We start from the raw sequence: 27794 nt of genomic DNA, 5'->3' as shown, positions 1-27794 counted from the left end.
ATGTACTTTATTGTGCGTAACTTTTTCGTTACAACTTCGATTCGTGTTTAACTTGTGCTCACGCGTTCGTAATGATGGGTACTATTTAATTAAGCTACTAGGAAAATAAAATAAACGCTAAATACTACCCACGTTACTTTGCCAACAAGGGCAAAAATGTCAATTTACACACTCGGGGAGAAATTACATAGAAAATTAGGGACTGGTCATCACATCACGTGCATCAAACCTTACCACATAAACACCTTCAATACAATCCCTTTTTTACCCAACAAGTTTTCATCCAAATCAATGCTACAATTGTATAAATAGGTTTTTCACACTTATTTGCCATAACCATTAACCTTATAGGAAAAAAAGGCATTCCACTTCTCAAATAGCCAAAAAATTCACAACACAAACATGTCTAAGTTCAAACATGAAACTGAGGGTTTTAACGCCGAGCTCCATGGGTGGTACAATGTGGAACCTCGTCCACTTCGGGGTCACCCAAGGCAAATCCTACATCATCGTTTAGCTCTGTCGACGCGGAGATGCGGCTGGAAAATATACATCAGTCTGTAAGAGATGGGCGTCGCCAAGTATTGGAACCAAAAGAACTTGTGTACCTTAACGATAAAGCCAATGAAGCGCTCTATTGTGCAAGCAAGCAAAAAATGAAGGTTGACACGTCTTGAGAAATGGTCCCATTCCTAAATTTGAATTGTCGCAAAAGCGTCGTGGCCTAGGAGGGAAAGACCGAAATGGAGGAGCGCAACAAGGGGTTTGAGGATTTTCGTCAGGTAGTGAAGGGAAAGGAATCACATCAACGACAATGGGATTCCTTGACAGTGAAGGAGGTCGAATCATTTGATAAAATTTGGTATCGGTGATCGTTCGGTGAGGGTTATGCTTAATAGCTATGGTAGAATAAATTCGAAGGCTTAGCCTAGCTTGTGGTTGACTTGTAATGTTTAATTATATGGTAAGCAAGGTAATATAGTTGTCCAATGTATTTGCTAACTATTATATGATAAATAAAAAAACATGAGGACTATGTATCCTTGTTATCTTCAACGCTTACCATGTCCTAAACTACCCTAATACGAAGAGTATGAAATATGTATATAGGCAATATATACGCTGTAAGTACATGATATGTACACTACATGTACATGTTATGCACAAAACTAGAGGTCGGGCAATGAGTTGCTTTTCATATATATATAAGACACTTTAAAGGCATGCTATTGGTATAGTGGATACAATTAAAACAGAATCCACATCGATCACATGTATAAGGTTACATTGATATGTAGTGGATACAATTGACTTGGAATCCACAACGATCATATATATAAGGTTACAGTGACAGTTTGCGAGTCTTGTTCGTATATCAACTACCACTTAACCGAGCACGTGGAAAACATTAAACTTGTTGTCGCTTATTTTATGGACACGCATAACCCTTAACGTCCTCTAACCTTTTTCTTAATTTTGTTTTTAACCGAGGCTAGGCCATAACTAAGTTGTGGTGATACTCGCTAAATTCCGAGGCACAACATACATACATCATAACTAGTGAACATTCTTGCTTCTCATATTAAGTTATATCCTTGCACACCATTTGCACATCACGGAAAAATTTTCTCAAATTTCTACAATTGAACACTTGAAACAAAAATTGGAATATACCCAATATTCTTGCACGTCAAAAATAAAAAAATTTCCACAACCCATAACCCCAAACATGAAACACAAACCTTAATTGAACTTCTAAGTATTAATTCATCTTACAAACAAACCCATATATTCCATAAATCATTGATATAGGAACTTGGAATTAAACACCCTACCTTACTATCCTGCCGAAGCTTCCGTTGTAGGAAAAAATGGAACTTTCCGGCCAAAACAGAAATATGGTACGAACGTCCTATGTTTAAGGATGGAAGAATTTGTTGTGTTTGGTTATGGAAGAATAACACATATAGCTTACAAATCTGAGCTCAAACCCAAAAACCCCAACCTCTCTCTCTCTCTCTCTCTCTCTCTCTCTCTCTCTCTCTCTCTCTCTCTCTCTCTCTCTCTCTCTCTCTCTCTCTCTCTCTCGACATCCTTGTGTTCGAAATCAGAGCTATGAGCTCAACCCAAAGGCCAGCTCACTCTTCTCACCTCTCTCTCGACTTCATTCTCTTCAAAATCAAAGCTCACACATCTGAGCTCAACCCAGTAGTCCACAACTCACAACTCTCTCTCTCTTGACATCCCCAACTTCAAAATCGGAAAAAATGACACAATGAGTTGTGAGTTTTTACAATTTATATGTGAGTATTTTCTTCATTTCGCTTTTGTGCATAGTAAGCATGGAGTGTGAATGGCCGATTTGTCCTATTTTGATCCCAAGAGCAAAAAAATGGCTCATTTATGTCAATTTCCCTATTATCTTTTTATTCAGTCAGACAACTTTCCAAATTTGAAAGTTTGAACGTCAATTTGTATTTTGATTGAAAATTTAATGCACAAAAAATGTTATATTTTTATCTCCTAGATTGTTAAAGGGTGAAAGAAATGACTTATTTATTATTTAACTTTTGTTGTATTAATGTTTGCCCCCATATTTTGAATCTTGGTTCCGCCCTTAATGATAGTATCGTCATTAAGTTGGAAGATTGGGTCAAATAGCGGTATCATAATTTGGTTAAAAGTTGGGTGGCAACTATAACTGTTTCTTTTTAATAAAAAAAAATTATAAAGAAACAGTTGCCCATGCCACCAAGCTTCAACTTAATTACAACATTGCCATCACATTCAAACTTCAACTTATTTACAATCCTATCACCACTTCCTTGTTTTTGTCATTATTTTTAGTAAAAGTTCTTGAAGTGTTCATTAAAAATTTGTTTTGTAAAGCACTTTTCTTAGAACTCGCAGAAGAAAATGGTCTCTCCCTCATTGCACCACCTTCCTCCCCATGCCGTCGCGGCCCCAAACTCCCTGTGCATGTAGCCGTCGGGCCACTTCCCGTTTCTCCCTCCTTCTCCCCCGCTATCCCCGGAGAACTTGGTAGAGATGATATGACCTCCGATCTGAGTCCTCCCTCCCCATGGAGAGTAATAGAGGAGACACCCCACAATTACTGATTACCTTCTAAATAGTTTTACACGACCTCCAAACTGAGGCCTTTCTTTCATAATTTTAAATTAACTATACTGTGTGCATGAGCGTACTGTAGCCAATTTAACAAGAAATTTATGATATTCCAGAGGGCTTTTTTTATTAGCACCTCACATATTGTTGAATGCACCACATAAAAAATTTCATATTAAATTATTTATTTATTCTACTGTGCAATGACAATTTCGATTTTAGTAAGTTTAAAAAAAAAAATTCCAAATACACCCCACATCACTTTTAACGTATTATTTATCTTCTTCAATTATCAAAACCCTCCCACCCTCCATTGTTGAACAAAATCCTAACTAATGAAATTACAAACATATTGATTGAGAAAACCCTAACAAAATGTCTATGAATATGTCAATGCTATTGATCACGGTGACTGCAAGAAATTATTTTCTCTCCAACCACACATTTTATCACATCCGGGCATTTACTATGTCGAAAAACTCCATAACTTATGCCTTTAAACCAGCTCTGTGAATTGCAACAATTCCAATAGCTTGAATCTTTCGATAATTCTTTTTTATTTTTTATTTCTTTTGTTATAGAAAAGTTGCATAAGATCTTGAGTTTGGAAGTGACATAAGATTTTCCAATTTGCACAAAGATAAAAAAAATTTAAGATAAGTGTTAGCGTCCAAATCGGTTAATGATAATATGCTCTCAAGCTAGAAACAAAAAACAAGTCAATCACAAAAGTAATTAGCTTGGGAACAAAAGGGTATCTAGATTCAATCCATCAAAATTAAAAATGAGTATTATAAAATTTGAAGAAATTGGGGTGTATATAGAAATATAATGTGAGTTTTGAGAATGTGGGGTGTGAGGGTATTATGGAGAGGTATGTGGGGTGTATAAAGATAATTTTTAATTGAAAAAGTAACTGTGGGATGTATTAAGAATGTGGGGTTTATTCAACAATTTGTGAGGTATTAATATAATAAGCCTTCCAAAGTCTCATATTCCAAATGTTTTAACTATTAGATTTTAATGTTTGTATTTTTAAATGAAAATTCAACGGTTAAAATACTCAGAGGATCTAATCCTCTGGTGCACTGTAGAAAACACCAACAATTTAAACTGGATCCAAAAACGGTAACAATTTGTATGTTTCCATGAGAGAAAAAACGCAGTAGAGCATGGCTTAACTAATTGCAGTAGAATCTCCCTCAACCAGAACCTGGTCTACATTGAATCTACCCCAACCTGAACCTGGTCTACATTCTTTCCTATGCAATTTGGGTCGCCATTTGAGAAGGCAGGGCATGCCTTAAAGCCATAAACTAGGACAAATAACAACACGGTGTTTGGTCCTTAAACATCGACTAGAAGACATCCATAAACGAGGTGCCTTTCTATCCTTATGCCTGACGGAGATGTAGTGTATAAAGTATACATGCTTCGGCATGAACACTAAAAAGAAACGATGAAGCATATTTTAACAGAAAAGATGTCAACAAAGATGTGCACAAACTTGCTCAACAGCATCTATAATACATTCTTAAACAACATCAATTGAGGAGTGCAGATTGAAATACATGGGTGAGACAATAACTATATATGTAATATAAAACTAATAATTAGCCAAACAAACCTCACAAGCTACCGTCCATTACTTTTCGAAAGAGTTCCTTTGGGGCTGCAATTAACAGAAAATTAAATTGATACCGTGTTGTTAATAGAATGTGACTCCTATGCTAATTGATACCGAATTATCAAGTGGTATAAGTTAATCTTACCAGGCAACCCAGTGAACCTCTCAAACTGTTCATATGCCTGTCCAATGAACATCTCCAACCCACTAACAACTGTGGCACCGGCCTCTTTCGCTTCTTTCAAGAGTCTGGTCATTTTGGGGGTGTAGACAGCATCAAAAACCAACGAGTAAGATCCCAGAGCATGCTGCAAAAACAGAAATCTACTAAATCTCTTTCTATAAAGGTGACCTAAATAACATTTGGTGTAACTTTTTCAGTTGTAAAACATCAATAGAATATGGTGCAAGTTAACTTGGTTTCGTAGTAAGAGGTCCCAGGTTTGATGTTCCAAGACCATCATAGATGTATGGGTTTCCAGGTAAACTGTGCCAAAAAGAAAAACAAAAAAACTTCAAGCTGACGAAACCCAAGGACCTAACTAGTCAATTTCCTTACTTCAAATCTATCGAGTCTGCCTCCTTTTACTTCATCAGATGGTAAACTTGAGATACTGTTTTTCCATATTTAATTTTTCGCTCTGGTTGCTTTCAGGTAGATTATCTTGCTTAGCACAAAGACAGTCACTACCCAAAATACAATAGAACAACCATAGCATATACCTTATAGACACATAACATAAAACCTATCCAGACAAAAATACAACCAAAACCAGGCGGCTATTAACAAATAGCATCAACATTAAAGGCAAAACCATGACAAAGCAACCTCAGTTGAAATAGAGTTAAGATAGTCAAGAGCGACATATTTGTCAACCAGAGGTATTTTGGTCGACAGGGCCATTGGCTGGTTAACTGGTCCAACAAAGCCAACCCACCGGTCAAAAACAGCTCTCCAATAAATAAAATATAAAAAAAAACACAGAAGCTCAGTCCTAGAGGTTTTTCCATGTGCCAACCAATTTTTGTGGTTGAACAGTAATTTACCCGAGTTGATCAAACCTTGAGGTTGACCAGTAACTTACCCCAGCAAATCCATCCTTTTAGAAAACTCACATCTGAAACACTGACAAAAATGCCTAACAAAAGCTCTGGATGTGTGAAGGGTGGTTCCCCTCCTCTACAAATGTGGTAATAAAGAGCTCCTTTGTTAGCACTGATGCAGTGAACGTTTGTGGGTCTGCTCACCTCTCATTGGTAAAGTGGATCACAGGTAAGCTTCACATCTCTACTCGGGGCTGCTTCTACTGCTTGTAATTGACTTACAATTTTTCTGTGCAAGGATAGTAGGCACAGACTGATACTATACTCACATAGCTTAACAAAGTTCACGCACTATAGATTTGATCCTTGTCAACGTCAGATATACAATTTTAGGTATGAGTGACTATGTTGAATGAGGATTTATTTGGATGAATTTAAAAGCATGGGTTTCCTAAACTTCAGGTTTGTTATTAAATTGATAAAGAAGGAGATGGTACTTTCAGATTGGCAAATTTGATTACACTTAGCAATGTTGAACTGTGATACTCCAAATTGTGCTAGCATGTGTTGAGTCCCCATCTGTTATGTACTCGCGGATCTGGGCAATATAATCAATTGCAGGTAGCCTCAACAGTGGCTAGTCCCTTTGGGGTATAGCACCATGGTGACTTGTAATTCCTTGGGTTGTGACAAATGGTATAGAGCCAACTCATTACCATGTGGGATGTTGCAACAAAGGTTTGGTTCCTGACAAGGTTGATTTCAGTAACTTGATTGTGGGCCATGCCAAGAATGTCAGAAATTTAAGCAGGGGTGAGTATGTACTAGTGTGTGTTTCCCAGATTCTGCTAGCGTGTGTTGAGTCCCACAACAGCTACATACTAGGCTGACACGGGCTAAATAAGCGACATCATTAATGGACTAGTCATTTTGTGATTTAATGCTAAGATGGTGTGAGCTTTCTTAGGTCAAGACATAAAAATTGACATCCAAATGGAGGGTAAAGTGTTATAAAGAAAATGGGGAGCGAATCAAAGAACACCAAGACTAAAGACAAAAGATAACACTGTTGAGTTACACAGTTTTGTGTAAGAACACACTATTCTTGGCGCGCACAGCCTAGAATTGGAGTTTGGTTTAGAGGAACCTATAGATCTCTGTCATAACTTGCCTTGAACTGATGGTTATTAAAGAATTTAACACTTTCAAGTGCTGTCCATAATTTCTCAACATAATGATCATATCCCTTGTACACATGTTAAATATGATCAAGTATTTTAATACAAGGACAACCCATAATCTATAATTCAGCAAAATGGGAGGGTGGCAAACCTTAGAAATGGGTGTCTCATCAACTTTTGGTTGCATGCCAATAGATGTTGTATTTGCAAGAATCATCCCATCCTCTGGGTGGAAATTATCTAAATCAGCAAGAGACAAAGCATCTCCTCCAATTGTGTCTGCAAGTTCTCTGGCTCGATCTTTAACAAAATAAAAAATCAGTCTTAAGAACAAAAAATCACAGTGATGTTATGTGTATAAGGTTAGGAAAAAATGACAATGGAGAAGAGAGGATAAGAAACAAAGCAACAAATTCTGTAGTTGACATGATCTACCAATCCGAAGTACGGAAATGTCAAGCAAAACTTTCTCATGCAGCAGACTTCATGTCTAGAACATCAAAAAGCATGATAGAGCATGAATCTATACAACAAATTACGATAAGGTACACTTCAACGGTTGGGTAAAGCTTCAAATCTCATAATATTGATGTAAAATGGATTGATGTTTTTTCTCAGAAGATAGGAAAGGATGCAAATTTAATCTGCTCAATGGTGTCATGTTAAATATGTGCATTTACCTCTAAGAGATTGGTTACATAAACTATATGATACCATTTACTCAAGATTTATCACTGCATGAAACTATAAAGTAAATGAAAATGTTTCAGATGACACCACCTGCTTAAATAAAGAAATTTCTCAACCAAATGAATCAAATCTTTACACCCAGATGAATGCACTCTAGCATTCCCGCCAAATATGACAAAGATGTACACCCTGGCAATCACCTAATTACCAGGGGTGAATCTCATTAGCAACCAGAGGAGGCACATCTCCCCCCCCCCCCTCCCCGGCCCTCCCTTCTTCTCCCCTAAAGTTTTTGGCCTGTAAAATGGTGGTCTGTGCAGGAACCAGGGCCCTGCTTAAATCGCAGCTGCCTTCTGTCGCTCGATACGACGTCGAATCGGACTACAGTGAACAATAATCAACTCACCACCACCACCACCAACTGTATCACTCAGTTGTAGAGTTGATTCTAGCAGCTCACGAAAAAGCATTCCCTCCTTCCATGTGTTTAAATTTGACCTCCCAGCCCTATGCATATATAATTTATCTATTTGTTCACTTAACAATATTGACCCTAAAGATACAATTATAAAGGAACAAAGGGTGGAGATGTACACTAAGCACACAATGGGTATAAGTTGGCCAAGTGCTCAACAAAATGCCTCACTTGAAAAAAAAAATTGGCGCTGCATGCGCTCTTTTTGGAATTCCATGAGGACCTGCACCCGCTATTGCTTCATTGTGCCCCCATGAACGTTATTTCTAGCTTCGCCCCTGCTAATCACCAAAGGCGTTAACAATACTACCATTCCAGAAGTAAGCGCTGAGCTTTTCTATCCTAAATTAACCTCCTAGGCAAACATACCGAGCACTGAACCAAAATTGCATGGTAAGTCCAGGTAGGTTATGAGAATATGCCACACAGAAAAATAAAAGAACATTCCGTTTTGCGCTAAGGGTTAAAGATTTAACATTGGAGACATACACAAGAATATCTTAAACAACAAAATCATGTTAGTAAAATTAATCAAACCGATTACTCAAATGTGGGTTGGATACACATAAAATAATCACTTAAGTCAAATAAGAAAATTGAAATGATGGAGAACCATATAATCTTTTAGGGTTAAAAAAAGGAAAAAGAAAGAGTGTTTCTTTTAGCTCTCTCAATTAGAAAGGATCTCTATCTTTGACAGCAAGCTCCTTCAAACCGATTTATCTTCAGATTGGTTTTAGTATCCTTAGTTGTTTTTCCAAAGAATGAAATGTCCCTTCAACCAACTTTACTTATAATCTCAATTTTGATTTTCAAGAAAAAGAAAGATCGCGGTTGACATGCTGTATAAGTGGAGTTTTTACTGTTCTAATCGACCATGGGAAAGAGCAAAAATGAACATGGATAATATAAATTGACACAAAAAAATGAATAACCGTTAAAGAAATGCCATGACAAAATAGATCAAGAAAGCAGATAGCTTATGAGCTAATAAAAGACGGAACAAAAGAAAGTAAAACCAACCATAAGTGCGATTGGCAATTGCAATCCTTGCGCCCTTCTGTTTTGCACCATAAGCAAGTGCCTTTCCAGCACCTCCAGCCCCAATAACAACAAACAGCCTACCAGCTAAAGGTGAAACGGTTAAACTGCCATTATTATGTGAACCTGTAAAGTAAAAGTGGGAAGCCAGAACACATTAAAAAAAAAAATTCTTGCCAGAATAAAGAAAGAAGAAAAAACTTAGCTAGTACAACATAATAGTAACCTTTCAGTCCGTCTTCAATAGCTGAGATTGCCCCTACATAGTCCGTATTGAACCCAAATAACTTCCCATCAGTTGGTCTCCGTATAATGCAATTAATAGCTCCTATGGCCTGAATATTTTAATAAAGATAAAAATCAATTATATGGATAGCATAAGTCAGAGGTACGCTAACTACTCAAATGGAGAATGGAAGCACCACAATATGAATGCTTTCTTCACTACCTTTGCAACTGGATCAACTTCATCACAACACTTAAGTGCAGCTTCCTTGTGCGGAATTGTAACACTGTGTTAGAAGTGAAGTGTATAAGATGGGATCATGATGTATAAATAGCAAGAAAAAATTCAAAATAGATATGCTACAATTTTTATTCGACACTAGGGAAGAGAAATAGAAGATGAACCTGAAACCAGCAAAATCCACTGAAGAGTAAGTATGGAGAAAATTTACAATGTCATCTATCAACAAATGTACATAAACTCCATTGAAACCTACTGACTTGAATGCTTCATTGTACAATATAGGTGATTTGCTGTGGCTGACAGGCTTCCCAATAATGCCAAACACTTTTGTGTCAGTCCCTATCTGCCTGAAATTGTATAGATGTAATATATCCTTCATAGTTGGTTGACCAGGAGCTGAAACTATTCCTGAGTCAAGCGTACCAAAAGTAAGATAACCACCAAATTTTGCGCAAAGGATCCGTGAAATCAACCCCCTCTCACCCATTACAAGTCCTATTGTCGGGACCTGAAATTCCATGAAGGAGTCAATTTTGCTTTTAGCATATAGAGAATTAAAAAAAAATAAATCAAATGACTAAGGAGAAGAAATTTGGCGCAAGCCTGTTGTGAGTGCACAGATGAAAAGAGACAGTGATGTAAACTGAATTCCTTCAATTACCATTGGAAGCTAGGTTTCTAAAGGGAAACCAAGAAAAGCCTTGGGGAGAAACTGATTTTACTGGTAAAATTCATCCAAACTGGTCTGCTCCCTCCAAAACTAGGTCAGACCCTTTTAAAGTACATTACTAAATTCCCCCTGACCTTTCTAGATTGACCCTTTAAGTTCTCCATAACAACTACCCTCTAGAAAATCCCTTAGACTTCTCACACATCATAATTACTTAATACTTGGTAAGCCCGACAAACAATACAAATCCTTTTCCTCTAGAGAACCCCTTACACTTCCCACACATCAGAAATGGACAGTGTTCTTCTATGATCTGCAACCATAATAACAATATTTTTAGGGAAATGAAAAATAAACACCCTTTTCCTCTTCCTACACACACGCTGTTTAAACCTGTCCATTGTTTCCTTTAGATTTATTCAATCTGATGGCCAGAAATAAAGAGGGGTGTGTGAGAGCCTTAAAAGGGTGTTTGAAAATCAGCTCCGTTTACTGCATCAATAGGGTCAGGCAAGCCTTTTTCATCCTATTTTCCTTCCCTTCATCAGAGTAACATGTCACATTTTCTATCACTAACCAAGAGACGATCAGTTAATAAACTAGAGCTGTAAACTGCCAACCAAACGAAATGCTACTATGGGTATCACAGAGAAATAAGGTGGGCTCTAAATATTGTAGGATTTAGGGAAGTCTGAAGTAAGTAGCCTTATACTCACTTTAGGAAAGGCCGTCTCCCATTTCAAAACAGAGTAACTTAGCTTTGTGCCAAGGCACATCTCATGCTTCAGATGTAACTACTAGCATAAATCATACAAACTGCCCACCTCAGTCAACCATCCATACGTATGTACGTATACACCATGTATAAAGTCGATTAGAAACACATCAAGTTCAACTCCTATATATTAACATTCTAAAATGGTGAAATACTAAAAAAATAAAAAATAAAAAATAAAAAAAATAAAATAAAATCTTAAATTCAGCTTACCATGGAAATAAACAATGGGATAAAATTTAAAGGTGCAATGCAAAAGCATATCACCTACACTGCTTACTTGAGAATGTACTGTTATGTGAAACATGCGTGCTACATCAGTGATATCCATAGCACTGGTTGCAATCTTAACTATGTCAGCTCCAGTGGCTTGTATTCTTGCAACAAGATTTCCAAGAGCCTCAACTGATGGAGTTTCTTGATAGTTGTGAGAAGAGACAATAACTTTAAACTTTTCAGGCTTCTTCCCATATATGGAATCAATGAATTCATGAGCAACCTTCAAAGAAAGTTAATAACATAAGAATAAGGGAATCATGATTAACCCTTGGGGTTAGTCCAAGTGGTGTGAGGGAGGATTCGGAAAGGGTTAGGATTAGAATAGGTCAAACGTTCGATATCTTTCAATAACCATAAAAAAAGAACAAAAAAACCTAATTCAGGTTTTACATTCTAGTGTGACAAATTTAACATAGAAAAGGAAAGATAAATGATTTGTCCAATATGTTTGCAATGGTGGCAGTAGTAAGGATACATTGATTAGATTTGCAGCACAAAAGAATGTATTCACATGATTCTTGATTGATACTTCATTTCATTGCACAAGTTTAGAGTTGTTATACACATCTGGCAACCATAAGCAGCTCTTGAACAATTATTCGGCAGTTTGGACTAGGGAGGAATTAAAACGAAAAAGGGAATAGAAGGGCTGTAGTAAGTTTCCTTACTATCTAGCATCTATGAAGGACGAAATAGATGAGATCATGTTACCCATCTTATGATTCCATAATGCCAAACAGAAAACACAGGAGAGAAACCTGAAGCTCAACATCAATGTAATCAGCTCCAAGCTCCATTGCTAATCGAAGTGCATCCAGTCGATATTTTTCATCACCATCATACTGACCACCTTCCCACTTTGGTCTACAAAAGTACATAATATCAGTCTTATCAGATATTATCGCAGCGGGAGTTTCTTAGGGTCATAACAGTCCAAAAACTGTTAATAATGAGCATAGCAACACTTAGATAAACCGAAAGATAATGCAGTGAAATTTAATGAGAATAATTTCTGTATCCATCTGAGTGATAAATCGTCATATGCAACCTTTGACTTAAACTCGTGTCTTCAGCGTTATGAAAAGAGGAGGGGAAAATAAGCTTCGTTTATTATAGGTATCATTTCTTCTGTTTAATAAAATAATGTAAAATTCATCCCTATATCTTTACCAATATAACCAATTCAAATGAATCTGTTTGGGCCCAAAATAGCAGTTTGGGCCGAGGGAGGTATCACTTTCGGCCCGGGAAGACTACGGCGAGAAAGTCATGGGGGCTTCAGCTCATGGGCTTCTAGGCCTAGATCGGTTAAATCAGAGTGCAAGTCGAGTCCTAATACAATAGGGACCCTCGACGAGATCAGTAAAACTAGAAGGCGAATCCGGCTCAGTTAAGGACTAGATTCGTAGTCCTAGCAGAGGTAGGACTGATTGAGGTAACGTTAATCCGGAGAAGGAAACCTAGTTCGAATAGGATTAGAACTCGGGCTCGGTGTTCTGCTTCTATAAATACAAGACATTCAGCAATGGAAAAGGCCCCACAAGAATCAATACAAAATTGCCCTGCGCAAACTCTCACAACTTGAGATCTTTTTCTTTTCCTTTTTCGCTGACACATCTTCCGTTGGCATCAACAGCACTGTGGAAGCAACCGGTGATATCTTAAGTCGGCATAGATAGCTCTGTCACCGTAGAGTCGGTCGGTCTCGCAGTATCTTCCGTTGGCATCAACAGCACTGCGGCGAGAACGGTCGACTGCCTATCCAAGTCTCGGTCGAGAAGGGTTTTCGAATCCTTGTTGGTCGAGGTCATCTCATTAGCCTTCTCGGCGAGGTGAGGTGTTACAGTTATTACATTCGGCACATTGTAAGCCGAATTCGGTTCGTGAACTTTGTAAGAAATAGCAGCCTTGTCTTCAGGCTCGAGAACCCAAGAGGCCGAGACGCGTTCCTTTCTCGGCCGCAATCGCAAGACGCAGAAGTCAGTAGCGCGACCCAACGCAGCATCATCAAATTTACTCCTCGGCCGAGCCTCGGCCGACGAGTTGGCACGCCCCGCAATCACCGAAGGACGTAGTTAGCTTAGAATATATTCGGCCTGCGCGCCACGTAGGCTTTGTAATTTCTAGGGTCAACATTTTGGCACGCCCAGTGGGACCCAGTGCTAAACTACGAAGTTCATGCCAATTGAAACACGATCGGTAAAAAAAAAAACAGCTATGGGAAAGTCGACAGCCGATTTACCGAGTCAGAGCATAGGACAGAGTGTGCCACAGGCGCAGAATCCCCTTAGCGTTGGGACACCTGAGTCCACGAGCGCGACTCGCCGAGAGAGAGAACTTAATCTCGGCGGTCAACTCCGTGGTTTAGAGATCCCAAACAGAAACACATGCGTTCTCAATGAAGGGATAATAGAGGAATGTGATGAGGATGGTGGTGAAGGAACAGACCCACCAACAAGGTCATTCCTCCGAAAGCGACTGGACGAGCAGTCTCGGTCAGTCGAGCAGACGTTCAGTCGAGGCATTGACAAGCTGCAGGACGCGATACTCAGTGCCAATGATCGGCAAACCAAACTGCTCGAAATGCTGGTTAGCCAAGTTGGTGGCAGCAGGCCTTTCGATCTTCGCCAAACTTGCTTACCAGAAAACAACCCGGCACCGATTGTACCGGCCGGGCCTATTCTTGCCCCTCTCAAAACAATTAACTTAGAGAAGGGAGGAGGGTCGAACAGTAGGTCAGACGGGACCGACCAAAGGATCGAAGCAGCATCTGTTGATATGACCGAAGTTCAGCGGATGATCGACTCCGCTATGAAGAAAGGGCCGAAGTTTCCCAAGTTTATTCATCCATACCCAGCTTACGTTGAGACGTTTGGATACCCGAAGGGCTTCAAGATCCCAGATTTTAGTCTTTTTGCTGGTGAATCGTCCCTGTCTTCGTTGGAGCACGTGGCTCGTTTCACCGCGCAATGTGGAGATGTGAATAGTGATTTCCACAAGTTACGGCTGTTCAATTTTTCATTGACCGGCTCGGCATTTGCCTGGTACATCAATCTCCCGCCTAATTCCGTCCAAAACTGGGAGGAGTTGGTCGAGAAGTTCCACGAGCAATTTTATCGGCCGGGGATGGAGATGTCAGTTTCTTCATTAGCACGGATGGCTCAAGCGTCTGATGAGTCACCAATGGATTATCTTACTAGGTTTAAATCGGCTAGGAATTGGTGCCGAGTGCCTTTACCCGAAGTCGAATTTGTCAGACTTGCTTTGAATGGTCTTGACGTCGAATACAAAAAGAAATTCTTGGGGGCAAATTTTCGGGACATGTACGAATTGGCCCAGCATGTCGAGCAGTACGATTATTTGCTCCGCGAGGAGAAGACTTCGAAGACTCCAACTCGGGGAACGATTTACAAGAACCCTACTGTCAATTATGCATCAACCGAGGATGAATGTGTTAGTGTGGATGCGGCTGAGATAGTAATAGACAAACCATACATTTGCAAGGCATTAACTCAGGTTGATTCTAGAGAAGCCAAAAGTCGCTCGGCCACTGAAGGAACATCGAAACCGTCAAAGGTTTATACTTTTGATATTACCAAGGCTGACGCAATTTTTGACCAACTGTTATCAGCAAGAATCATTAAGCTTCGGCCTGGTCATAACATTCCTAAGGCCGAGGAGCTTAAAGGAAAGGTGTATTGCAAATACCACAATTCGAGCAAACACACGACAAACAATTGCGTCGTATTTCGTGATAACGTCCAAAGCTGGATTGATAATGGCAAACTGAAGTTCCCCGAGAAGAGGATGAGTGTTGATACTGATCCGTTCCCCACGGCAACAGTAAATATGGTCGACGCGTACCTACCCAAGGACAAAGGGAAAGGCAAGGCTGAAGTGGTTGAGACACAACGCCCGCGGAGTCAGAATGTTCGGCCACGGTTCATGGCCGATTCGCGTTCAAATAAACTATCTGCGGCCTTAACGGGGCCCGCTATTGTCAAATCTTTGACGGAGTATAGCGCCGATGAAGATAGTGGGACAGCGGTTCTGTGCAGGAAATGTAAAGCGAAGGTCGACAGTGAACCAGAAGAGAAACCTTCTTCGCAACCCGTGGCCGTAACTCGGCAAAAGATAGCCAATGAAGACCAACATCATGGGGTTTTTGGGAGGCTCGGTCCTAAAGTACGGATGGAAGAGACACCCCCGGTCAGGCGGCGCCTCGATTTTGATGCTTCATTTTATGACGATGATTACTATAAGCGTAATTCTAGCAGTTCAGGATCATCACGGAGTCAAAAGACCTTCAAGCCTCCTGAGCCTAGAGATCAACGTTGGTATACGTACCATTCTTCGAAGGGCGTCTATACCGCGTTGTCCAAATCTCAGAAACTCCGGCATCAACGGATGGATTGCATGGCTCGCCGACAAGCAGCCCAAGAAACTTCGGCCCCTAAGTGGCGACCGAAGGATACAGTTGCCACTAATGAAAAGCGACCACCTCCACCAATTATGACAGAGTTGGCTCAGGGAAAACGGCTGGTCGGTCAAGACGTCGAGACCATGTTTGAAGAAGCCGATAAGCGGATCAAACTTCTCATTCGACCAGGGGAAATGAAGGCACGTGTTGAACATTTCAGGCAAAAGGCCGAAAGCAAATTATCCCCGATAGCTATCCAAGAGCCTTTGGTCAAAATTCGACGGAATTTGCACCCCCCGTTCCTTGGGGAGTCTTTGGAATATATGCGAGAATTTCATAAGGAACATTCGGCCAACGATTTGTATGGTTTGCCGAAGGCATGTCAGGACACCATTGATCTTGTCTTGGCTTGTCCGGATGCTGAGCGGATCATCCAGAAGACCTCAGATCCAGGATTGAAAGCAAGGTTCCAGCACATACGAGAAGCTCGTGTCTTTGGATTTGAAGTTGACCCGTATACCGATATCGATGTCGCTGACCTTCCTTTCTCGCTAGAGGACCTTCAGTATTTACGGTATCACTTTGAAGTATTTTCAGCAGTTTCTCTCTTCGGCCTTACGACCGATGAAATCGCCCGTATTGCCCGTCTTGATGCTTATCTCGACACTAGGGATGCTCGGCTACACTACCAGGAGCAGGTTCAGGACTTGACCCCAAGCTCATTGTCAATCTCGACCTTACCTGAGGCGGTCACGCGGAGCCAACAAGTGGCCGAAGCAGCTCCGCCGGGTGACATTGTTGAAGGGACGGAAGAATCTCGTTGTCCGACTCTGACGACAACCAAGTCCGTAGTCGCTAACCAACCGAACGAGGAGGGTCTCGACCAGATGGGCCCGTCCGTCCTGGATAATATGGAAATTAGTATGGTTCATGTATTACCTGCCGATTTTCAATCAAGCACGGCTCAACCAAATTTCCTCGATGGAGATGTGGTTGTCGAGGAACCTGGTCATGTTGATTTTATATCGATTGCTGAAGGCGAGTCAACAGCAAGAGATGATAGCCTAAAGGCCGCTTTGGCCGAATTGTTCCCTCGTTTATCATCGGCCAAGCTTCACCATTTAAAGCCATTGTATGTAACGGCACACATCGAGGGATATCCGGTTTCTAAGGTTTTTGTCGATTGTGGAGCTACTGTCAATATCATGCCCCTGAACATCATGAAGGCCTTACGCCGTTCCAATGACGAACTTATTCCGTCAGGGATCACAATGAGCAGTTTTGTCGGCGACAAGTCCCACACCAAAGGTGTGCTTCCGTTAACTGTGAATATTGCCGGTCGCACCCATATGACCGCCTTTTTTGTGGTTGATTCCAAAACCGAGTATAATGCATTGCTCGGCCGAGATTGGATTCATCAAACCAGTTGTATTCCTTCCTCATTGTACCAAGTGCTTGTCTTTTGGGACGGCAAATCGGTCACTGTTCATCCGGCCGATAGCCAGCCCTTCGAAGCCAACATGATTCAAGCACGGTATTATGACGATCACGTCGGCTATATTACGTTGCAAGGCTTCAATGAAGAAGGACGGCCGACTCGGATTTCCGTTCAGAAAGCTATCGAGGTTGGCGCCGAGACTGTCCAGCAGGATTCGGCGAGACTCGGATTAGCTAACTTTCTCCCCGAAACCGATGTTTGACGCCGATCGGGAAGCACGTAGGGCCGCGGTTTCATCTACTATGGAACGACTGCTGGCCCATTGGTATACGATATCCAAACAACCAAATTCGGGTGTCAACCTCGTCGAGTTCCTTGCTGAGGGAGATAATGGGCCTGTATTATCTTTTGATAAAATTCGAGCCGCCCCGGCCAAGCTCGAAGATCATCGGCCCCTTGTCAAGGACCCTTTGGAAGAGATTAATGTTGGGACGGCCGATGACCCACGACTTTTGTTTATTAGTGCGTTACTTCCTCAACAAATGAAGGACGAGTTGCGGGCTTTGCTTACGGAATTCAAAGATTGTTTTGCTTGGAGTTATCATGAAATGCCCGGCTTAGATCGTGCTTTGGTCGAGCATGAATTACGTATTAAGCCCGGATTCAAGCCTTTCCGTCAGCCACCTCGTCGATTCTCGACCGAAGTACAACTCAGTGTTAAGGACGAATTAGTTCGGCTTTTGAAAGCCGGGTTCATTCGGACAGCTCGATATGTCGAATGGTTGGCGAATATTGTTCCTGTATTAAAGAAAAGTGGTGCACTGCGCATCTGTACCGATTTTCGCAATTTGAATCTGGCAACGCCCAAAGATGAGTATACAATGCCGATTTCAGATCTGTTAATCGATGCCGCGGCGAATCATGCGATCTTATCTTTTCTGGATGGACATGCCGGCTATAACCAAATATTTATTGCCGAAGCCGATGTGCACAAAACTGCTTTCCGGTGCCCGGGGGCACTCGGCACTTACGAATGGGTTGTCATGCCATTCGGCCTCAAGAATGCCGGCGCCACGTACCAACGGGCGATGAACACCATCTTCCATGATTTAATTGGCACCATCGTCGAAGTTTATATCGACGATGTTGTCGTCAAATCTAAACGCCGACAGACACATCTGGACGATCTCCGACAGGCTTTTCTCCGTATGCGTCAGCACAACCTCAAGATGAATCCTGCCAAGTGTGCCTTCGGTGTATCGGCCGGGAATTTTCTTGGTTTCCTCGTACATCATCGTGGGATTGAAGTCGATGAGAACAAGGCACGCGCAATCATCACCGCCCCACCCCCAACAACGAAGAAACAATTACAGTCCTTACTCGGCCAGATCAATTTTTTACGCCGATTTATTGCTAATTCGGCAGGTAAAATGAAAGCCTTTTCCACACTTTTGAAGCTCAAGGACTCCGATAAGTTCATGTGGAATGAGGAGCATCAGGCGGCGTTCACACAGATCAAGGTTTCCCTTACAAACCCACCTGTCCTGGTCCCTCCTCAGCGCGGTAAGCCTCTCAAGCTGTACATTTCGGCGGCCGCCGAGTCCATCGGTTGCCTCCTCGCGCAAGACAATGATGCCGGCCGGGAACAGGCTATCTTCTACCTCAGCCGTAATCTGAGTCCTCCGGAGATCAATTATTCCGCCGTTGAGAAGCTCTGTCTCGCCGTGTTCTTCGCTGCATCCAAGCTTAGGCATTACATGCTCCCGTCGGTCACCCAAGTCATTGCCCAGACCGACGTTATCCGGTACATGCTTACCCGGCCAATTGTGAAGGGCCGAATTGGGAAATGGACGATGGCGTTGTCCGAGTTTAGTTTGCAATACGTGCCGCAAAAAGCTGTGAAGGGACAGGCATTGGCCGATTTCCTTGCCCAGCACCCTTCGCCTTATGATTTCGGGGGTGCTGATGTTGAGATTGGCATGGTGGTGACCCGCGACAACTATTGGACGATGTATTTCGATGGTTCCAGTACTTCGTCCTCGGCCGGTGCAGGCATCGTCATTCAGTCTCCTCACAACGATCGTTGGTATTTTTCGCTCAAATTGGATTTTGACTGTACCAATAATCAGGCCGAGTACGAGGCTCTGGTCATTGGTCTAGGCCTCCTTCTTGACCTACATGCCACTCGTGTCCTCGTCCGCGGGGATTCTGAACTAGTAATTAACCAAATTAATGGGTCTTTTCGCTGCATGAGTTGTACTCTGGCGCCTTACCACATGATCGCCAGCTATTTGGCCGAGTCCTTTGACGGCATTACATTCGAGCATATTTCTCGGGTTCATAATACCGACGCAGACGAGTTGGCTCAAATCGCCTCCGGTGCACAACTCCTGGGGGGCAAGCTAGGCCGGGAGATACCAATATTACAACAATTATACCCGGCCTTGGTTGATCAGCAAATCCTCCGTCGAGACAATGTGATACGCACCAGGGTCATGTCCTTGCCTTCGTTGTTGGATCGGCAAGACCAGGACTCTATAGAAATTTGCGCGGCCGAGGCAGTACCAGATGATTGGAGAAAGCCCATTATGCAGTACCTTGACAATCCTAACGGAAAACACAGTCGCAGGACACGGGCTCACGCCACGAACTATGTCACGTACCAGAGCGAGTTGTACCGAAAGGGTGAAGATGGTTTGTTATTGCTATGCCTCGGCCCTCAAGAGAGTGCTCGAGCGATCGCAGAGGTTCATGAAGGGGTATGCGGAGCTCACCAGTCTGGACGAAAAATGCGATGGCTACTACGACGACACGGTTATTTTTGGCCGAGAATACTGAAAGATTGTATCGAGTTTGCACGAGGATGCGTGCAGTGCCAAATCCATGGGCCTATACAAAGGGTCCCGGCCGAATCGCTACATTCGGTCATTAAGCCGTGGCCGTTTAGAGGATGGGCCATGGACGTAATCGGCAAAATCACGCCGACTTCTGGAGCTGCTAAGCATGCATGGATAATAGTCGCAACTGATTACTTTACTAAGTGGGTCGAAGCAAAATCATATGCCGAATTAACGTCTAAAGAAGTTTGCGATTTCGTGGAGGAACACATTGTGACCCGGTTCGGTGTGCCAGAAACGATCATAACCGACAATGGAACAATCTTCACAGCCGAAAGGTTTAAGGAATACACGGCCAATTTGAAAATTCGGCTGGAACAGTCCACACCGTATTATCCACAGGCGAATGGGCAGGCCGAGGCAAGTAATAAAGTGTTGATTGGCATCCTCGAAAAAATAATAAAAGAGAGGCCTGGCATGTGGCATTTGAAGTTGAACGAGGCATTATGGGCATACCGAACGTCGTCCCGATCGGCGACTGCAACAACCCCGTACGCATTGACTTACGGACACGATGCGGTGCTACCAGTCGAGTTGAGCATAAATTCGTTGCGATTAATTGAACAAAGTAGTTTGTTTAGCGCCGAATATAATCAGTCCATGAGACAGGAACTAGAAGATTTGGAAGAAGCGCGACTTGACGCTTATAACTTACTGGTGGCACAGAAACAGATTGCCGAGCGAGCCTATAACCAAAAGGTACGACAGAAAACGTTCGGCGAGGGTGAATTGGTGTGGCAAACGGTGTTGCCCGTAGGAATAAAAGATCCTAGGTTCGGCAAGTGGTCGCCGAATTGGGAAGGGCCGTTCATTGTGCATAAGGTATACGGTAAAGGGGCGTATCATCTTAAAGACCGGACTGGAGTAGTTCACAAATTACCAATTAATGGGAAGTTCTTGAAGAAATACTATCCGGTCACATGGGAAATGCGTGAATAAAAAGTTTGTTGTAGGAAAAGTCATTCCATTAAAATTGACAGGTATTACAAAAATGAGTAGGTCTAAATACATTCAAGGAGACGAGGGAAGAAGAGTGCTGAGCAGAGCTTTCAATTCCAACCACCGCACGTCGGCCATGATGACTTCGGCTTGCCGATTCTTTTTGTCTAGCCTCAGGCGCTCGACCCGTTTTTTGGCCGCCGCATACTCAGTTAGGCGATCCTTCCCGCCTGACTCGAAGTCCCTCGCAAGTTCAGAAGCAATGACCGACCGGCGTTTTGTTAGTTCGGCCATCTGACGGTCGAGCTCGGCTAACGCTTCTCCTTTTGCCCGTAGATCGTCAATCTTCGGACGGAGGGTGTCTTGAACGGCCGTGGCGGCTTGCAGGTCCTGTTCGGCCTTCAGAGCAGTCTGGAAGATGCCAAATGTCTCCCGAACGCGCTCCAAAGCAGACGATGCCCGAACAATGGCATCTCCGCTTAGGCGACCGTCGGCCCCAAGGTCGTTCAGACACACGCCGAGCAGATCAAGACCGTTGCGCTCAAGTACTTGCGATGAAGAGAGCGACAGGACTTCTCGCAACTGGGTTAGGGCGCTTGGATCGGCAGCCTCAGTTGGAGCGGCCGAAGGGCCAGACTCTGCAGTCGTACTGGAGAGGAGAGCTTTGAATTCAACCTCCCATGAAGCCTGCACGAATAAACAAGGTTAAGCTTAAAGGAAGTCATGACAAGAATAGCAAGAAGGTGTCGTTTTTTAACCTGCTGAGAGGAGACCTCGGCCATGTCCCCAGGGTCGTTGCTCGAACCTAAAGAACTCAATGGCCGAGCCCAGTGTCTCAGATTGCTTCTCACTTCACGAGGCCGATGGAGGTTATCTACGTTTGATGGCCACTGAGGCGGCCAGGAAATATAGATAACGCCCTTCGGCGCATAGAATTGACGGTGAAAAGAATGTACAGGCACCTGACATTTAGTTTTTCCTTGTTTAGAATTCTAAAGCAGAAAAGCAATCAGGAGGAAAATCGAAGGTACTTACAAAAGCCGAGGTAACCTCTTGTGGAGGGATGTGGAAGCCTTGGTCTTGAGGATGGATCGGCGATTCCGCCGTGGCCTCGGGTTCCTCGAGCAGGCGTTTGCCACGGTCGGCTGCCGATGGGCCGATTGGCGCAGCTGCTTCAGTGGAGGCAGGGACGTCCTGGTCTTGAGAAGGAACGAGAGGTTCGGCCGCCGGGGTCGGTTCCTCGACCGTGTGCTTGCCACGATTAGCCGAGGAGGGGCCGGGTTGAACCGCCATCTCGGATACTGGAGGAGTTCGTTGACGAGTAGGAGGACGACGCGCCAGCGGGACCTCGTCGCTCCCCTCACTCTCTTCCAGCACGAAGACCGTGGGCTTTGGATTCTTGGGAGAGGTTTCCTCGGTCGTAGGAACCGCCTGGTGTGAGACAGGTGCCTTCTCGACAGAGGGAGGTACGACTGATTCGCCGGCCACAGAAGCAGGCCGCGCTGGGATCGTCTCTATGGCTGAAGCCGGCTGTTTCTTGACCCCAGAATGGCCGGCGGCGGGAGAAGGGGAAGCACTGGGAGTCGTCGTGTGGCTGGAAATAACGTGGATCTCCCGTGCACCTTTCTTCGCCAGTTGCTTTACCCGCTTGGCAGGCGGGGAAGGCTTGATAGCCGGCCCGGCCTCTTGGCGAGGCCGTTTGGTCAGCCCGGCCCTACCAGCAGGTTTGTCCTTTTTGGCCACGACCGATTTTTTCCCGGCCATAGCAGCGGCAACTACCTCTGTCTTTCTCAAAGGCCGACTACCTAAAAGGATAAAGACAATTCAGTAAGGCGTACAACAGGCAAGGTTGAAGAAAAAGGGGGAATTGAACAACTACCTTGAGAATGGGGGGCCGGGGCTTTCTTAGGTCGGTTACCGAAGAGCCTGTTTAGTACATCCTCGACCGGCGCACCGAAGAACTCTTGAGTGTAATTTTCCCACCACTCACCGAAGGTGTCAGTGCAATGGGTTTCTGGGGTGGCCGGTCGTAGGCGAAATCTTTGGCAGTACTCTTGAAACTCCTTCGCGGCAGTCCTGCACTCGTTCTCTGAAGAGCGAGGCTCGCGTCCGCGGCTCAATACTGTGCGGGAAGAGAGAAGGGGGACGGGACAGCCCTGAAGATAGCCGAGCTGACGGGCAAGGAAGTTCGGATGGTACACTTCCCACCCCGACCGTTTCCCGTCGCAGCCGAGAGGAAGGTCGCGAGCAAGCACGAACGACCCCCAGGTTCGGCGAAGAGCGGCGTCCTCATCTGCCGCCCACGTAGAGGTAGGCAGTTTGATGGAGGGGGGGTAATCACGACGACGACAAATCAGGAATTCGTCGCTTGTGAGATCGTCAAGGGCAAAGAGGTACCTAAACACCTCTTCGGCCTGATGAGGAGGCGTTGGTCGGGAGGCTAGCTGAGGACCAAGAGCCTCTGTTGCTGAGAAATCAGCTATAGCCGGCCGAAGGGAGGCGAAGTACACCTGCAACCAGAGCTGGAAGACCCAGAGAGGGCCATTCTGGTGGGGGTCCACCGTGTGGAGAGTCGCCTCGGCCAGGCAACGGAAGAGGTGGGCAAGAATATTAGAACTTAGCGCCAGGACGCGACCACTGGCCAGGGCTTCGGCCACTGGCATATTCTCGACCAAACATTTGTTTGATTTGGTACAACAAATGTATTTATTGTACCAGTAGAAGAGGAAGGCTTCATGCTCTCCTTCTCGCAGGTCCTCTTCCCCTCGACCGGCGAAGTGAAGGTAGAGGGTGTTGTAGTTGAGAAAGTTCTTGTGGAGCTTCTGTATTTCATCCCTCGACGGGATGTGACCGTCACTATTCAGGGTCTCGAAGGCTCGACGGTCGAAGAGTGTCTTCAGATCGATATTCGACGGGTGCCCGGAGAGGGTCGCGTCGATAGGGATCCCGGTGGCCGAGGTCCCCAAAATGGCGGTGATGTCCAGGATGGTGGGACCAATGGGACCAAGGGGAAGGACCATTGTGTTGGTGGCTGAGCACCAGAAGCATAGAGCGGCTAGGAGCAGCTCCTTGTCAGGGACAATGTCCATCGACGAAAGGAGGATGGCGTCGTAGATGCCCAGGATTTTCCATTTTTCGCCGAAGAGCCGTTCCATTCGGACAACCCAGGTCGCCCAGGTGGTGGTCGTCGAGGGCCAGGAGCCTTGGGGCTTTGCCGCCTCCCATCTCGACCATTCAAACCCTTGGAGCAAGGGTGTAAGGCAGTGTTCCTGGAGAAGACCAGTGATGGTCGGCGGGATTGTTGCCTTGAAGAGAGGACCCAGGATTTGGTGGACGGTGCTCATGTCGTTCTCGAACCGTATATTCTTGATCGAGCTCCGATCAAGGATCTTCTGATGCTGGTCGCATTCCCGGGAAAGCCTGGAGATGAAGGAGGCCATTGTAAAAGCACAGCGTAAGGAGGTTTTTTGGGTTGGGGATTTGAGGACGAAAGCTTGGAATGGAGGAATGCACTTGAGAGCAAGAGTAGGGGATTTCAGGAAGTTTGAGAACGTAAAGTACAAATGAGGAAATTTCGGTATTTATAGAGTAATGGGAGGAAGAGCAATCGTTCGAAATTCAAAACAAAGGGCAAAATCGACCGGAGGAATCGTTGATCATGATGAGCATTTGGGGAATGCGGTTGAGAAGACCGACGGTTTTAGGTTTTGGGGGCGCACGATCGCGTGTGACGGCGAAGTTAATGACGAAAGACGGTTCGACGCCTGCACGATGACAGGAGGGCTTACGGACTGATGAAATGGCTCGCGGATTGAGATAGTGGTCATAATGACGAGACGGTTCGGGCAGGCGCACGCTTCAGACGTCATTATCGGGGATTGGCCATGTTAGGGGGTGCCACGTGGCGAGTGGTTTAGCAGGATCAAGATCGTGCGAGCATGTTCAATAAATACGCCTTGGAACTCGGGTATTGGGATCCTGAGTGGTAGATTCGCTTCTTCAAGGCCGAAACTCGGCCGAAGGTTTCAGGCCGAGGACCTCAAAAGCGAGGGGGCAATGTTTGGGCCCAAAATAGCAGTTTGGGCCGAGGGAGGTATCACTTTCGGCCCGGGAAGACTACGGCGAGAAAGTCATGGGGGCTTCAGCTCATGGGCTTCTAGGCCTAGATCGGTTAAATCAGAGTGCAAGTCGAGTCCTAATACAATAGGGACCCTCGACGAGATCAGTAAAACTAGAAGGCGAATCCGGCTCAGTTAAGGACTAGATTCGTAGTCCTAGCAGAGGTAGGACTGATTGAGGTAACGTTAATCCGGAGAAGGAAACCTAGTTCGAATAGGATTAGAACTCGGGCTCGGTGTTCTGCTTCTATAAATACAAGACATTCAGCAATGGAAAAGGCCCCACAAGAATCAATACAAAATTGCCCTGCGCAAACTCTCACAACTTGAGATCTTTTTCTTTTCCTTTTTCGCTGACACATCTTCCGTTGGCATCAACAGCACTGTGGAAGCAACCGGTGATATCTTAAGTCGGCATAGATAGCTCTGTCACCGTAGAGTCGGTCGGTCTCGCAGTATCTTCCGTTGGCATCAACAGCACTGCGGCGAGAACGGTCGACTGCCTATCCAAGTCTCGGTCGAGAAGGGTTTTCGAATCCTTGTTGGTCGAGGTCATCTCATTAGCCTTCTCGGCGAGGTGAGGTGTTACAGTTATTACATTCGGCACATTGTAAGCCGAATTCGGTTCGTGAACTTTGTAAGAAATAGCAGCCTTGTCTTCAGGCTCGAGAACCCAAGAGGCCGAGACGCGTTCCTTTCTCGGCCGCAATCGCAAGACGCAGAAGTCAGTAGCGCGACCCAACGCAGCATCATCAAATTTACTCCTCGGCCGAGCCTCGGCCGACGAGTTGGCACGCCCCGCAATCACCGAATGACGTAGTTAGCTTAGAATATATTCGGCCTGCGCGCCACGTAGGCTTTGTAATTTCTAGGGTCAACAGAATCAAACCCTTAAAATAAGAGTATACCACAAACAAGCTGAATCATATAAGAAATTCATGGTAAAATACCTGTATGTGATAAGCATCGGCAAAGGGGATTCTTTAATAAGGATCTTGAGATCTTCACTGCAATTGAAGCTTTTTAAATGATCCAATCTAATCTCCACAAGGTCAGCACCAAGGGCTTTGGCATTGCCCATATCAACCACCATCTTATCAACGGACTCCGCCATTATCGGAGCACAAATTAGGGTCGAACTCCTCCTCACGTCTTCAACTCCCACGCGACCCTCAGAAGCAAGCTGAATCCCAAAAACAAAAAAAACAAAAAAAATACAGAAATTAGACAAAATTCACACTATTGCAGGTAATATTGCTCTGAATCTAATCTAAACAAGTTCAAGAATCTGCTTAGTTTAAAGACAAGAATGCTGAAAAATGCGAAAAAAGTTTGACAATTTGTAACCTTGTACGTTTTCCTATGTATTTTCTTGGCAGCCAATCAGACTAACAGAATAAGTTACAGCAGAAACCAGATCATCCCAATTATTTCAAGTTTCACATCTTTTAGTTGCTGATAGAAATTACAGAAAATAAGAAAAATATACTCCAATTTTTTGGGTTTTATATCTTCATTTGGTTAGTGCCGGCAGCCAAATGGAAGAGAAAATCAGAGGCGCATTGCAGAGATAGTAGTAATTGCTGAGAGAATTTACTTACCAAAACGTTTTGGGGAGAATCCATCGGAGAGTTTGACGGCCGTCGGAGAGAGGCTGCTTTGGGTGTTCGGTGCGTTGCACCGCACAGTGGTTTGGTAGGAGTCTAAATAGGGATGAGTTTGGTAGGAATTTTTGAGTTCTGGTAGGCGCGCTTCGTGCTATCGTATATTCTTTTTTTTTTTTCTTTTTTTTTTCTTTTTTTTTCTTTTTTTTTAAAGAGAAAAGAAAAACGCAAATATAATTTATTTTTTTTAGAGAAAATTGTGACAACCGTCCATCAACTAAAAATTTATGATCATTGGTCTTTAATCTCATTAACACGTGCAACTATGGTCATTTTCGTGAACTCCTTCGTGAAAATGAGTCAGGTTGGAATGACCATTACTACAATTGGATTAAAATTAAGGGACAATTGTTCCAATTGCGTTAAAGTTGAATGATCATTTCTCCGATTAAGTTAAAGTTGAAGGACAATTTCTTCAATTGGGTTAAAGTTGAGGGATTATTACTACAATTTTTCTCATATTAACCCCTTGATTCAGCCTCATGTGCATAGCATGTGACTTATCTTGACAGAAATTATAACGAATTTGACAAAAATGACCATAGCTACACGTTTTGATGAGTTAAGGGACCAATAGTCATGGATTTTTAGTTGAATAATCATTACTCCAATTGAGTTAAAGTTGAGAGACCATTACTACAATTTCCTCTTTTTTGTACAAGTGACATATTCCTCTTAAATGTCGGCTCTTTCTAGGGCTACCTGCATTGTAATCTATTCATTTGAACTTTATTTAATGAATGTTCTATATCTTCTGACCAAAAAATAGCATTAGTGGGTTAAATTGTTAAATGTTAAGAGGGTGGGATTGGTGAGAATCAAATCTACACCACTATATTAAAGTGGGATTGTTGGGTTCATGGACATTATTATTTCTGGCCATTGCGGTAAAACGATATTAAAGTGGAGAGATTTTTCAATGTCTCCAAAACATGGGGCGG

At 43.7% G+C, this 27794-nt stretch overlaps 1 protein-coding gene across 3 annotated transcripts; it reads right to left on the bottom strand.

The window, feature by feature from the left end:
- Positions 1–3294: 3294 nt before the first annotated feature.
- LOC126622496 (bifunctional 3-dehydroquinate dehydratase/shikimate dehydrogenase, chloroplastic-like) lies at positions 3295–26949 on the bottom strand. 3 transcript variants are annotated; one of them, XM_050291300.1, is made up of 12 exons: positions 26791–26949; positions 26140–26372; positions 12136–12241; positions 11370–11597; positions 9815–10161; positions 9633–9696; positions 9411–9519; positions 9167–9310; positions 7130–7278; positions 4899–5061; positions 4754–4798; positions 3295–3756 (listed from the first exon to the last, which is right to left on the bottom strand). In XM_050291300.1, the coding sequence occupies exons 1-11, from the start codon at positions 26812–26814 to the stop codon at positions 4755–4757; spliced, it is 1611 nt and encodes a 536-aa protein (XP_050147257.1). In that variant the 5' UTR covers positions 26815–26949; the 3' UTR covers positions 3295–3756; position 4754. The 3 variants fall into 3 exon arrangements, with proteins under 3 accessions (XP_050147257.1, XP_050147262.1, XP_050147266.1); XM_050291305.1 differs by lacking the exon at positions 3295–3756 and having other exon boundaries at positions 4574–4798; positions 11379–11597; XM_050291309.1 differs by lacking the exons at positions 3295–3756; positions 4754–4798; positions 4899–5061; positions 7130–7278 and adding an exon at positions 7308–8421.
- Between the last annotated feature and the right edge of the window lie 845 nt (positions 26950–27794).

Source organism: Malus sylvestris, chromosome 1 (assembly GCF_916048215.2).
Source record: "Malus sylvestris chromosome 1, drMalSylv7.2, whole genome shotgun sequence".
NCBI classification, from domain to species: domain Eukaryota; kingdom Viridiplantae; phylum Streptophyta; class Magnoliopsida; order Rosales; family Rosaceae; genus Malus; species Malus sylvestris.
Note: the sequence above shows the minus strand (reverse complement) of the source record. Positions and strands in the feature narration are given on the sequence as shown.

Excerpts from the sequence above, each read along its gene's own strand:
- LOC126622496 (XM_050291300.1), bottom strand. The coding sequence starts at position 26,814 with ATGGATTCTCCCCAAAACGTTTTG. Across the intron at positions 5,062-7,129 it reads ATGAGACACCCATTTCTAAG|CATGCTCTGGGATCTTACTC; the intron begins GTTTGCCACCCT and ends CTGTTTTTGCAG. Across the intron at positions 4,799-4,898 it reads GAGGTTCACTGGGTTGCCTG|CCCCAAAGGAACTCTTTCGA; the intron begins GTAAGATTAACT and ends TGTTAATTGCAG.